This window comes from Pocillopora verrucosa, chromosome 5 (assembly GCF_036669915.1).
Source record: "Pocillopora verrucosa isolate sample1 chromosome 5, ASM3666991v2, whole genome shotgun sequence".
NCBI lineage: Eukaryota > Metazoa > Cnidaria > Anthozoa > Scleractinia > Pocilloporidae > Pocillopora > Pocillopora verrucosa.
Window position 1 is genome coordinate 11608559 of NC_089316.1, and position 13787 is coordinate 11622345.

At 38.7% G+C, this 13787-nt stretch overlaps 1 protein-coding gene and 1 long non-coding RNA gene across 6 annotated transcripts in view; one reads left to right on the forward strand and one right to left on the reverse strand.

Annotated features, from left to right (window-relative positions):
• Nucleotides 1-951: 951 nt before the first annotated feature.
• LOC136281179 (uncharacterized) lies at nucleotides 952-6720 on the reverse strand. 3 transcript variants are annotated; one of them, XR_010717574.1, is made up of 6 exons: nucleotides 5947-6720; nucleotides 5274-5300; nucleotides 2785-3143; nucleotides 2166-2432; nucleotides 1842-1893; nucleotides 952-1219 (listed from the first exon to the last, which is right to left on the reverse strand). It is a non-coding gene; the product is annotated as an uncharacterized lncRNA (long non-coding RNA). The 3 variants fall into 3 exon arrangements; XR_010717573.1 differs by having other exon boundaries at nucleotides 953-1219; nucleotides 5274-5297; nucleotides 5947-6719; XR_010717575.1 differs by lacking the exon at nucleotides 2785-3143 and having other exon boundaries at nucleotides 959-1219; nucleotides 5274-5297; nucleotides 5947-6717.
• A 2867-nt stretch (nucleotides 6721-9587) lies between these two features.
• Nucleotides 9588-13787, forward strand: part of LOC131798087 (uncharacterized) — an 86219-nt gene continuing 82019 nt past the window's right edge. Inside the window, exons 1-2 of one of the 3 annotated variants that reach the window (XM_066167560.1) lie at nucleotides 9588-11394; nucleotides 12037-13334. In XM_066167560.1, the coding sequence (XP_066023657.1) occupies nucleotides 9696-11394; nucleotides 12037-13334 (2997 nt within the window). In that variant the 5' untranslated portion in view covers nucleotides 9588-9695. The remainder of the gene's footprint in view (nucleotides 11395-12036; nucleotides 13335-13787) is intronic. The other 2 variants (XM_066167561.1, XM_066167559.1) reach the window with 2 other exon arrangements.

Genomic DNA, 13787 nt, shown 5'->3' on the forward strand with positions numbered 1-13787 from the left:
GCAGGCTACTGTAAGTGATTTCTGTGGTCAAATATATAATTTCTTTTAAACTCTTACCTCTGAGGAGAATATTAATTAAAGAATACATTAAAGGTTGGAATAGTTGCTTGTTCTTTCATCTCATTCCATAATTGTATGCCAAAATTACAGACATCCTCTCACCTTCATTCTCAAGTTGACCATGTAAGCATCTGGTCTATACATTTCACAGGGGCCACCACTCAGTGTTTACACTTTCACTCCCAAGATCTCATTAGTAATTCTCCCTACTGTCTGCCATATAGTTCTTCTGATGTTAGCTTGGGGAATTTGGTATTGGATCAACTAATAATCCCTATTATTCTCATCACTTGTCTGCTTCATATCATATTGATATTGTAAGGAGAACTCTGTCTTGGTCACTCATGGGAGTTAAAAGGATTAAAAATTTCAAAAGATTTGCTTAGAAATCTGTTCCAGCACATTCTAAGGGTTGAAAACCCAAGCATGTGTTGTCTAGTGAAACTCTTTGGGCAAGTAACTTGCAATTGGGAAGAGTATTCCATTTCCTATGAACATAAATGATATGGGCAATGTTACCCTTAGACATGCCTTGCCTTGATGCATATGAAGGTTTTATGTTACAGCCTTAGGGTTGGCTTAAGGTTGGGGTTAGTTCATAACACAGGAGAGAGAGAGAGAGAGAGAGGGGGGGGGGGGTGTGTGTGTGTACTCAACCATTTCACCCCTCTCTTTGCAGGCCTGCAAGGGAATCTACTTCTGTTTCAAAAATATTTAGAAAGATTCTAGTTTGTGAAGTCTCTCCATTTGAATCCAAGCAGTATGCTCTCTGATGACTCTTCAAATCGCTTCACAATTCTATTTCACTGTCATGCAGACAAGTAACAAGAACTATACTGAGTATCAGGTAGGAAATATGGTCATAACAGGACACGGCACTTTGGGAAAAGACAACATATATGTATGGTTGTCATGTTCGATAAAAGCTCTCTGATTATTGAATAGAAAGGTAAAAAAATCAAAGAAATAATATAACTTAGTTAAATATCGACAACTTTAATAACCATTGTTGTGAAAAAAATAAGCCAGGCACTGGGCAAATGCAAACAGGTAAAAAATGTCAGGGGTCTGCGTACATATTCTTTACAGTAACAAAGGAATACATTATTGTTCATTTCACATCCTCTCATGCCGGTTAAGGGTGTTTGGTCTTGTTTGGCTGCAGAGAAATAAAAAATTTAAGGCAAAACTAGAATTAATTGTTTGTATCAAATTTGACAATGGGAATTACATTTTTGTCTCAGAAAGTATAATTTACCAGCACTCCACTGAAGTCACTCAAAGGAGCGACTGAAAAGGAATTTCTCCTAACAAAATCACAACATTTTAAGGCAGAAACATGACGAGGGAAAGCCCAATTAACTGTTTGTATCAAATTTGACAACTGAAAATTACATTTAAGTCTCAAAAAGTATAATTTACCAGCACTCCACTGAAGTCACTCCAAGGAGTGACTGAAAAGGAATTTCTCCTAAAAAAAATCACAACATTTTAAGGAAGAAACATGATGAGGGAGAGCATAATAAATTGTTTGTATCAAATTGGACAATTGAAAATTACATTTAAGTCTCAGAAAGTATAATTTACCAGCACTCCACTGAAGTCACTCCAAGGAGTGACTGAAAAGGAATTTCTCCTAAAAAAATCATAACATTTTAAGGCAGAAACATGATGAGGGAGAGCCAAATAATGGGTGTAATCACTTATTAGTGGTTAACAATTTAATCACTTGGTTAACCTATCAATATTCTGTAATAATATCAAAAGAAATGATTTACTACCTAAGCAATGCATTCACTCAGATTCCATGTTACTGAGTCTAGTCTTGCTGAGCTGCAAAGGAACAGAAAAGACAAAATGAGACAGAGGAATGGGAATTTGAGATGAATGGGCTACCCTGACGGCATAAAATTTTACTCTTCTTCAGAGTTATTTGTTCTGCATTATCAGGCTACAACAGATGAAACTAAATACAATGATGATGATGAGAAATATCACTAGCTCAACTTAAACATTTATATTGCTGTGAATATGTACATTGCTTTACTTTGACAACTACTATATGTATAACCAATACATGCAAGTCACATAAAAAAAATTCATACCAGATGCCATCTTCAGCATCTCCTCAACACCATCTCCACACTGTTTCTCCCAACTGTACTTCTCACTGCAATGTTTCCGCAGTAAATCAGCCTCTTTAAGCTGTACTGTCCTAGCCATGTCCCTGACCTTCTTAATTGCCTTGGACCACTCACTGACATCCTCTGACTCCACAATGGATGACAAACCACTAATAACATGTGTCAAGGCTTCACCAAGTACTGATGCACCATGTACATATACTAAGATAGAGAGGCCAGATTACAACCCTGCAAGACCAAACATTCCAAATTCTTGTTAACCCGAGGGTACGATGGCAAGATCTGCCTCACAGAGCCACCTTTTCAACTCTTCTCCATTATTTGAAGGGCTTCAAATGATCATCTGATGTTTAGGAACACCACATTCATGAAATTTCTCAACAAATCCCTTTTGTTTTCCTTTAGCAGCACTAACAAAAATCATCTCAAAGGATCCATCCTTCACCCTAGTGACTGCTTTAGCAACAATTTCAAGTCTCTCTTAGTGAAAATGCCGGGGTGGTCATGTCCTGTGACTAGTATAAGAAACTTTTCCTATCACAAGGGGTATGTATGACATCAACAAATTTACTGAGTATACCTGGAGTATATTCAAAAACTCTTTTTTTCTGATGAGAGAGGGAAGCAGAAAGTTTGTCAGCCATCTTTGGTCCAAAAGCAACTGGAAGATCAGCCATTTCCATAATAGATTGAACACTGCTTTTCCCTTGGCATACATTTTTCCCCTTTCATTACATGAACCTTCAGGGACCAGGACAGAGACATCCCCATGAGGGAATTTTTCCAGTTGTGCGGACAACTCTGATGTGAGGACAATGATTCCTTTCCCCACAAACTCCACCACCACCTCCAGTCAGTTGCCATGATCGTATCTCTGACTGGAGGAATATCTCCCATTGCATGGCAGCTGATTAATTATTTTGTTGGCACAACTCTTTCCTAAATGATCAGTTTAAAAAAAGGAACAAATTAATATTTTTAAAACTGATAATAGCTAAGGTCACTGATTAGGGATCTCTCTCATTTTTCTACATGTACAAGCATTGTGTCTAACTGCCATGTTTAGAACATTACATTTTATCATTTAAAAGCTATAAATCATGCCATGATGTCACAGATACATGTATATTTTGGTAATATAGTGCATCGAAAGGTACTTGGCTGTTATCAATATTTACTACTTCCTCTAAAATGTGTTCTTTCAGATGTCTCAGATTAAAACATGGTTTCTGGCTTGCTACATTTTTGGCATAACTTTCTACATCAAACTTCTTTAAGCCATCAGCACACACTAATTATGGTATGTATACATTTTAATTCTCTGCAATAAAAATCTGGCAATCTGTACCACCTTAATTTAATTATTTTCCATACATGCTAATCAAAAAGCGGTATAAAAGATTCATATTGAGTACTCAAAGCTGACCATAGTTGAATTGTTAGCTAGATAAGATAATGCTTCACAATATGCAGTTTTCTTTTTATTCTACCTTGCATTTATGTATGTCTTTCTTCCCTTATGATAACAATATCATCTTTAATGTAACTATTAATTTAAATTATACTTAACATGCGGCCAACCCCAACTCCTATCTACACATGACAGTGACCAACTTGAAAGCTCATTGGCTACTTTGGCCACTGTAAACGATTAAATAATTTAATTTAATTTCTGTTTGTATTTTTTCTATATCATTGTAAATCACGTTATGTTAAGTTATTTTTTTTCTGTAAAGAATGTGAAATAACAAGACTTGGAAACTTGGAAACTCTGCAACTACAGAGGGGAAATATGTTTCAAAACTGATGACAAGTCAGCCTGAAAGATTTCTTTCATGTTTGCATAATTATGTAAATGCACATATGTGACACTGTATGATTCAGAGGATTACAATGGTTTTAGTTATTTATTTACTGCATTGATTCGAGTTAGGGCATGTGACTGAGTGTGTACCTAAGCACATGACTTAATCATCCACTTGAGTTCCATAGCTTAGGGCTCTTAAAAGCAACATGAGTTATCACTTTTGGTTTTGTTTACCATTACACTGAAACCTGTTGGCCATTTATGGCTATATGTTACGGCGAGTTCTGAATATCTCAGACTTGTTTACACAATCATCACAAATCATTTGTTTCAGTGGTGGGTTAAATTTTATTATTCAACATGCTACTAACATCAAAGTCACTTCTCCACACGAACAAAGTAAGAAGTGTCTGCTTTAAATTCTTGAAACTTGTTCACGGCCAAATGTTTCAACTTTTTTTTTTCTCATCAGAAGTTGATAATTAAAAAACAGTAATACCAGCTTCGGTTTATTGACCTAGTAGTATACATGACTGGGTAATGATTGCTCAATCTAACTTAATGTTCAGGTAACATGCTTGCTGCACACAAGGTTACTCACTAGGTTACACACTAGGTTACACTCTAGTGTGCTGTGTCTGCTCACAGGCTAACTTTTGTATTTGAAGGTTATCACGCTTTGCCTGCTCATGCTTCATTGTTCAACGGTGCACTCTTAATTGTTTATAGGGTGTTACATGAAACAAAAGCATTTATAAGCTCATTAAAGTATGCTCTTAAGCATGCTTAACAGCTGTGTTGTATCCGGTTTCTATTGTTTTCAAGTGAAGCCTGTTGTGAGCATCCTATCATCTTTATCCCTTAAATCATATAGAGGGCCACATAATTATATTTAACAATCATGTACAGTGTGAGCACATTCTAAAATGAATCCACTGCAGCTCGTAACTATAAAACATACATCTACATGTTAGTTACATATGGGCATAAAAATCAAATCTTTTTTTTTTATACAATCATGTATACCCCAAAAAAGAGTTATCCTACTGCTGGGCTAGGATGCAGAGGTGAAGAGTAGTGGACATTTGCCTACTTGATACTTTCTAATTTATGTTTTGTCTGTTTTAGACTGCATGAAATTATTACATGTTTCCTAGTTTTCCAATAAATTGCTCATTACAGTATTCAGAAACTTTGATATTTTGCCTTAAAAGGGTGGAAATATGCAATGAATGGAAAAATTAAGTAACTAACTAACTTACCTCCTCCATGGCTCTGGACAGTATCTGCTGAAATGCAATCAAACCAAACTTAGTTGTCACTTTGCTATGCTTTAATCAAAATTTATTTACCTCTTCATCACAGAGAAATAGGAGGCTATTTTGCTTCTCGCCACAGTGGTAAATAGTATTTTAATCACATGCAAACTGGCCAATCAGCATGTGAGAAAAGCACTTAGTCTACTTATTTGACGTGGAGTGTCAGTTACATGCACAGTTACGCTGCACCCTTAAACTCAACTATACTTCAGGAAAATATGAGATGCAGCTTCTCTTTTACGGCCCGAAAAATTATTTTTGTAAACATTATTGAAAATCTTTCAAGAATTCTCTAAATCATAAGTCACTGATAACAATACGTTGTGGGATAGTTCGTTTAAGATTCCGAGGTCTTGCTTGAGACCTTCAAGTCCACCGTCGAAAACGGTATCTTATGGAACAGCAAGAATTTAAGCTTTAATACTGCCAGGATCTCACTTCAATTTCGCTACGAAAATAAATCTCAAAATAATACAAAAAGAATATTCCACAATAGAGCAAATGATCGTGAAAGATAATGGCGGAAAAGCGATTGCGTGACAATCAGTAAGGTTGACGTATCAGACGAAAAAAAAAAGATTAAATTCTCCGTCTGCAGTCTGCATTTTGTACTGACCTGAGCTGTTCCGATGATAACATGATACATCCGACGTCGTTTGGGAGGACTGCACTCCTACTTGCTCATATTTCCAAACTCATCCGATTGATCTATCTTTACATGTGGCTCTCAAACACATCCCTTTATCACTGTGATTAGTTGCCCTTCTTCGATCTGTGGTTCAGCTGTCCGTTCAGCCGAAGTTTGCAAATCTTCTACAGTTTGATATTCCAGTCCAAGTCAAATCTAGTTTGCTTCGGCAAGCACTTCCATTCAGAGCCTTTTTTCTAGCCTCGATCCCAGGCAAGTTAGGCTCCAAGCTTCCGAAAGTTTCACTGAGCTAACATTTGTAACCTACTACCGTACCTCTCGCGTAGACGTTAACTGCGCAGACAAATTTCATACGCTCAGACGCAGGGTAGTCAGACGCGTATATACGATTTTTTTGCGCTCACGGTCGAAAAAATGCGTGATTCATGTGCCTTTGTTATTCGGTGCTATAATTTTCCCATGTATTTCGTTGTTGTGTGAAAAAAAAGGACTTTTAGGTTTGAAAAAGCGGCGAGTAGACAATGGAAAATTTACATAATGAAAAAAAGCAATCATGTTACACTCACGCATGTTACTCTTCGCGAAATGTTTTGAATAACGAGCAGTAGCAGTAGATTTGCTTGATTTGAGTTGTTGATGAATCGGCTGGGAAGGAAAATGTCACTTACCCAAGGCATCCAAACACGAGTTTCATTGAGCGAGTAACGAAACATATACTCACTAATATCCTTCTCAATTTATTCACTGCAATCAGCGCTCCCTAAGATGTTTACGCTGCGGAATGTGAACAATGTAGTGTTTATATCGCAGGTGATGATTTCTTCGAAACTTTTGACCTACCTCGATCATCTTCGGTGAGGATTAGAAAGAAAATGTGCTTTTTAAAGAATGAGAATTGTGTTCTGTTTTATTCATTGCAAACGGAGCCCGCTTCAGTGTTTACATACCAGACAGTTTCATTTCGCATCGCTCGTGATGTTTTGCTTGATTGCGGAGCGCATCATATTTTAATAATAATAGGTCAAGTCATGGTAAATCGCAATGTCAAAGACGAAAATTCGTCTAAAAACCGAAAACGCTTCGACATACTACCGTTCATTATCATATTTTGCAAGCGTCTGTCAGTAATGTCAACATCTTTCAACACAGACTCTAAAATTTGACATCAACCCAAATATTTCATTTACATAACTAAGCTTAATTTACAGTATAAAATCAAACAAAATAAAATGTTAACGATAAAAACTTTGAAAACAAACAGAGGTATTTCAGTATGTTAATTTACGCGTGCCTGTTCGGCAATCTTTCTATTACGTATCCGTCTATAGCTTTACGGCAATCATCTCCGTTCTTGTTGCGTTAACGTTAACGGAAAAAATCTAAAGATTACCTCTCTTATCCTTTCCATTTTAAGTGGATCAAGCGGAAGTTTAATTCCAACCCCCCTAACATTTTGTCCATCCAATTCGAGCGGCAAAAAGAAATGACGTACAAGATGAACCGCAATTTTTTTTCCCAATGTCGACCACGACAGTATAAAAGGAGGGTATCATCACGAGTTTCCACTTCTAACTGCGTTGAGTTCGTTGACTCATCCAAAGATGTAGTGCATGCTGGAAGTTCTTGTTGATCCACGACCTCATGGCTTTCAACAGGGGGTGTGGCTGATTAGTTTGTACCACTAAGCACTCTAAGTAGCGCGTCGAACCGCTCGTTCAAAGCTGTTTGTTGTTCAGAAATACGCTGAAGCCATGGGACTATTTCTGAGTGGCCATCCGGGTGGGTCTTCGTGAAGAGGTTTCGTGGCAAGGAGCGGAACGGACTAAGCTTGTGTGCTGGTGACAATGTTGGCTTTAGTGGCAACAGAGCTGGCGCTAGTGGTGATAGTGATGATGGAAGTGGAACCGGTGATAGTGGTGACAGTGATGACGGAAGTGGTGTCCGTGGCAAAGGTGCTGGGATGGTGCTCTGGATGACAGGGGTGTTGACATTTGTGTTGGCAAAACAGGTTAGGAGGCGCGTAAAGAGAAACAACGGTGGCCTATAAAATAGATAAAGGCGAATTCCGAGCGAAAGCGAGAGAGTAAGAAAAAATCGTTTTATACAAATTATTTAGCAACGGAACAGATTATTAACGACAGTTCACACTCTATTCATCCGATGTAACGAAAACGTGAACTAAATAAATACTTTGAGAGAAAAAGTTTCGACTTCGGAAAAAAATTTCTTTAATCTGAGTTAAGCACACTTTTTTCAGACATGTAAATGTAAAGCTTTTATTTGATTTTGGCACTCACGTTTCATTGTTACAATGCCAATTAGTTAACAGAGGCGGGCAAGTTCATTAACGATAGTTCACACTCTACTGATCAATTTTAACGCAAAAGTGAGCTAAAGAAAATGCTTTGAGAGAGAAGTTTCTTCGACTTAAGAAAAATTTTTCTTTTATATGAGTTACGCATGCCTTTTTTTTTTTTTAAGCGTCTAGATTTAAAGCTTAAATTTTATTTTTGCACGCAAAGTTTCATTAACAACTATCAAACCGGAGGCGGGCCAATTCATTTCCGTCGAGAAAAAATAAATTTCTTCGAATTCACAAGGTAACTGTGCATACATGTTCTGGTTCCTTTTTCTTTTTCTCTCTTGATTTCTCATCCGCGACCGACTGTTTCGCTTCTTGGACGTGCAGTTTTTAGTTTTCTCTATCGTTTTTTGTTCTGTAGAACAGAATGAACTGCACTGGATACGCCACCGATCTAAAAAGCGGCAGTAAATGAAAAAGAAAACGTAAAGCAATTGACAAAATGTATAAGATAAATTTGGTCTCAACAAATATTAAAAAAATTTAATGCGCTAAGACAAACAAACAAGTAAATAAATACACAAACAAAGACAAAAATCCCGAGGAAACGAACTGCAAAAAAATACGATTTGTTTTGACAGTCCTTGCCGTAACCCAATCCTGCAAGGGGTGCATGTAAGTAGCTCGCCTTCGAAACGATAAACAAAATCAGAGGCACGTAATACAAAATACCTTGTAAACTTCCCGTTAAATTAACGGTTCCTAGTAAAACGCCATTTCTGTTATTTTAGTGCCCAGTATAAGATCTCATTTTGCTGAATTTTTGCTTTATCATTCACAGAAACTTTACATAAGATCTCAACTGAACAACTAATAGCCTCAGGACAGGTCTCCCGCTTACAGAGTGGAACGAGCCGCGAAAGATTGGTTCCTAACCCCGACTCTCTCGGCATTCGCTTTGCTGAACGACAGACCAGTCGTCAAGTTGTGACTGCTGGTGAAATCGCTTTCAGAAATACAGCCGAAGAGCAGCTTTGCTAAGATTAAAATTCGTGTTAATGGAACGGAGGATGCGAAAGACGTATTAATAGCTTATCAAAGGGCGTTTAATTATAAGTGGTTTCATGCTTTAAGTACTGCAAATCAAATCAATTATTTTAATTAAAGGTGCTCTTTTACTTAGTGATAAACATAGCTACTTTCCTACTCAATCGTTCAGAAAAGTTTAAAACAACGGCTTCTCAACTGAACTGCTTTGTATGATAACAACTGAGATCAGTCACTAAAGGTAAATTCCTGGGTGACGTAAATAAAATTGCTTTTGTCACAAATCATATCATTCTCCTGCATAAATTTGAAGACATTACGCCGGCCACGTGTCGTGCGACATTGCCTCCACCGACGCTAAACAAAGATGGCGTCCGTCGAGACATTCTCCGCTTCTGGAGAAATTTCTCCTCGTTTTCAAAAGCTTCTTCGAGGAGTGTCCGATGAACTCAGCCCCGAAGAACTAAGGCATGCTGTATCGTCCATAAAAACTAATTTTAGGGGCAAGTTTGAGGATCAAGGAGAACAAGATTTGTACTCATGCCTCCAATTATTTGCTCAGCAGGGTCTTGTATCGGAGGACAATCTGACTTTGTTGGAGGGGTTTCTAAGCCCGAAAACGTCCAAGAAAAAGTCTCTAAAGGAAAAAATTCAACAATTTAAGGAAAACCGCCAACAAGAGGTCAGTCCTGGAAAGGAAGAATCAGGTTTGACCGGCAGGGAACGTGACCTAAAGGAAGTTATGGCAATGTTGACAACGAGGAGTTCGTGTGTTGTCAATTTGCATGGAATTAGTGGAGTAGGCAAGACGAAATTGGCCATGGAAACCATTTCGAAGTGGCCAGGGAGGAAATTCAAGGCTGATTTTAGAGACATCACAGAGATGGAAGACGTTCATTTTCACGTTTTAAACGCTTTAGCACCAGACAAAACGATCATAAGCTTCGAAGCAAATCCAGTAGTTGAATTAATGCAACAGTTAAGGCAGGCAGAGCAACACAGTGACATTTTGCTGCTCCTTGATAACGTCGATAAATTTGCAGGAGGAGATGATGAAGCTTCCACCTCCCTTAATGCCAATTTTGTGACGTTTCTGCATGGACTTCTAGGTCCAAAGGATTATCCGGGGAAATCGAAATTGAAGATTTTGTTGACATCAAGATCAACACTTCGTCACGCAAAGTTGGCCAACGTTGACAATTACGAAGTTATGGCTTTAGAGAAAGCTTCATCAAGTGCTCTATTCCAAAGTCAGAGAATTGGCAGCGTTCGAGAGGATCAGATAGAGAAACTACTGCAGATATGCCAAGGGAATCCCCTTATCATAAAAGGAATGGCAGCAATATTGAGGCAACAAATAGCAGATGACACCAGGATTCTGGAAACGATTGAGCAGCCACTAACAGCCAAGCCACAAGAATCGGGAATACCACCAGCAGAGGAGAGTGGAGAGAGAGACGTATTCGACTCTGAAAAGGAAGGCATTGATAAAGAGCAAGAAAGCTGTTTGAGAAAAATGTTTTTCTTCTTGCCAAGCAAACAGTTAAAAGATTCTGCCATTTCGATGTCACTGTTCTGTCGCTCTTTCTCTGTCGAAGCAGCAGCCGAAGTCCTTGAAGTGGACTCGTCAGAAGCTGTTATACAACTAGAAGGTCTCAGGAATAGTGAAGTGCTAACGGTAGACCCTGACGTGAAAGAACTCACCTATGACATCCACCCTTTGGTGCGAACATTTCTGAGAAGTATCGGTAGTAACCAAAAGAAGTTCGTCAAAGTTTACGAGAAGGCAAAAGCCAGGTTTTTTAAATATTTCATGTCCAAAATGGTAGACATTTCCAAGCTTTTGGACAAAGACTACATGAATGCCTTCGATAATTTTGATCTTGACAAACCAAACTTTGAACTTACTTTGGATATTTCTTTCAAGTCAGACCATCTTCTTATCCCAAAAGAGCATCGTGGAAGTGTTATGATCTTTTATCTCTTCGAGGCCATGCTTGACGTAAAAGCAAGGAAGAAAATTTTTAATTGCTGGGCCGAAAAGGTCAAGGAAGATGGAAAGGAAGGTAGAGTTTTATTACTTACTAGAAAAAAGTCTTAGTTTACGTAGGGAGTTTTTCTGGATACTTCGGTAGTATAACTTAGCCATCGACTCGATGGAAAAACTAACAAAACAAAATTAACTAAATTCGACTGACAATGACAGTTTACTTGACTCTGGTGGTTACTTTAGCTCAGGTTGTCGAAACTTCAGTCACCACTTCCGACAACAGTCCTTCTCAGGACTTCACTCACCCAGGCGATCAGATCACACAATCAAAGCTATTGAGTGTAATCTGACCCTTCCGGTAAGGAGCTTACCGCCTTATTATTTTGTTCGAATCTGTTCAAACGCCCAAAGATCTTTCGCGATGAAGTTATACAGGGTATTTGCACTAAGAGTCGGTAACTTTTTCTCAGTTTTGTTGACCAGGCCCAACAAGGTCGTTTGTCGCAATATACGCATCTTTTTTTTTTAATCTCGTAGAGGGTAACTTCCTGAATTGGTTCAGGGTTTGAAGATGCAGATGCGTCCCTACCCAAACTTTCTCTAAACATTCCTGAAGTTAACTCTCATTGACCTTCTAAGAAGAGATAAAAACGCTCTCTGGTTAAGAATGTGCATAAAACTAAGAGGGAGAGAAAACTTGTTTTCCTTGTCTTTTTAGGTTCCTTGCTTCGAGCAGAACTAAAATGCCACGAAACATTGATGGTTCTTAAACTTGAGGGATGGCAGAGAGCATTGACAGTCGCGAGGAGAGCGAAAGAGTTACTTAGCAAAGTGCAGAAGGAAATTAAGAGCAAAGAATCCTTTAGGTTGACCAAGAGTTCCTACCTGTTCTCTAAGGGTGAAGTTTATTACAGAGCTGGGAATATGGCCAAATCACTGAGGATTTTGCACAAGGCGCTGAAGATAATGGAAAGTGTACTTCACAGCCACACAAGCACTTCAAGGTGCTTAAACGCCATTGGAAACTGCCACAACAAGCTAGGAGAACATGACGAGGCCATAAAGTACTACATGAGAGCATACGATATGAGACAACAGCTTTCTGGCTCAATGAAACATTTTGACATGCCCCTCTTCAAAGGACAGATCGGGACGGTTTATGAAGGAAAGAAACAATTTGAAAAGGCAATCGAATTCTACAAAGAGGCCATAGAGCTCGCTAAGGAGCTAAAAATCCCGGGCATGCTGAACACTGCTCTTTTCAATCGAAACATTGCTAACGCGTACTGTTGGTTGCAAAACTTTAAAGACGCTTACCAACCTGCAAAGAACGCTTACGAGATCCGGAAGGTCATTTTGGGAAGGCACCCTGACACTGCTCGAAGTGCTTTCCAAATTGCGGAGATTTGTCGAGACTTGGAGGACTCTGACGAAGCGAAAAAGTTTTATGAGGAAGCATGGGAGATTGAGAAGTCTCTAGGCCAAGGAAACCACAGCGAGGTCATGGTCAGCATCGTTGAGAGGTACGAAGCGATTCTTCGCAAAGGAGAGAGGAAAGATCAGTTTCGACAAGAAGCATTCGACTTTTTTCTTCGTCACTGGGACGAAGAAAGAGCCTTCGAAGGGTTTGAATTTTCACTCGCCAACAAGAGAATTATTGATTCAGTAAAAAAAGGGCTTGGTGAATTTGGCGACCGTCAAACACAGGAGAGATACCAAAAAGAAGCTCTATGGTTTTATGAAGGCGCTTGGAATTCACCGGACACGAGAAAGTTACCAGACACCAAGAGAGAGGAAATTCTGCAAACTCTCTGTGAGCTCTGTGCACAGCTTTCCGAGAAAAGTAAGGGCGAAAAGTACAGTAACGAAGCCTTTCGATTTTATGAAGAGAAATGGAAAAGAAAGAAGGAAGGAATGTCAGAGCACGACAGAATCGACATTCTCACCAACCTTGTAGAAATGGCTACATCACAGAGGAAAGAGAGGAAGAGACAGAAGTATGAGAGTTTGTTAAAGGTATGACAAAGCTCTTTAACCTATTAATGGCTGACATCAACTTGAATGGGGTCTAGTTAAGAGAAAGATGTTTTCCGTCTTGTCACGAGCGTGGAACAAAGAAAAAATTCCTCATGAGGAATCGAACCTCAAACCTTCGGATTCCGCGCCCCGGTGCTCTACCACTGAGGCACAGAGACTCTAATGTGAGCGAGGTCTATTACGAAGTTCTTAAGGGTTTTAAATTAGTATACATAATAGTACAATCGCTAACTTTCATTAGTTTTTCACTCTCTAATTGGTTGAACCGAGCAATCTCGCGAAATCTACCCAGCTAGTCTCCTTGTGGAACAAATGCATCTTAGACTTACCAAAAGTGTTATCCTTACATTGTCCAAGCATGCTACATTATCCTTGGTGGCTCAACACATTTTGCTTCTTATTAGCCCATTTACGTTACTTAGATTCGGATTA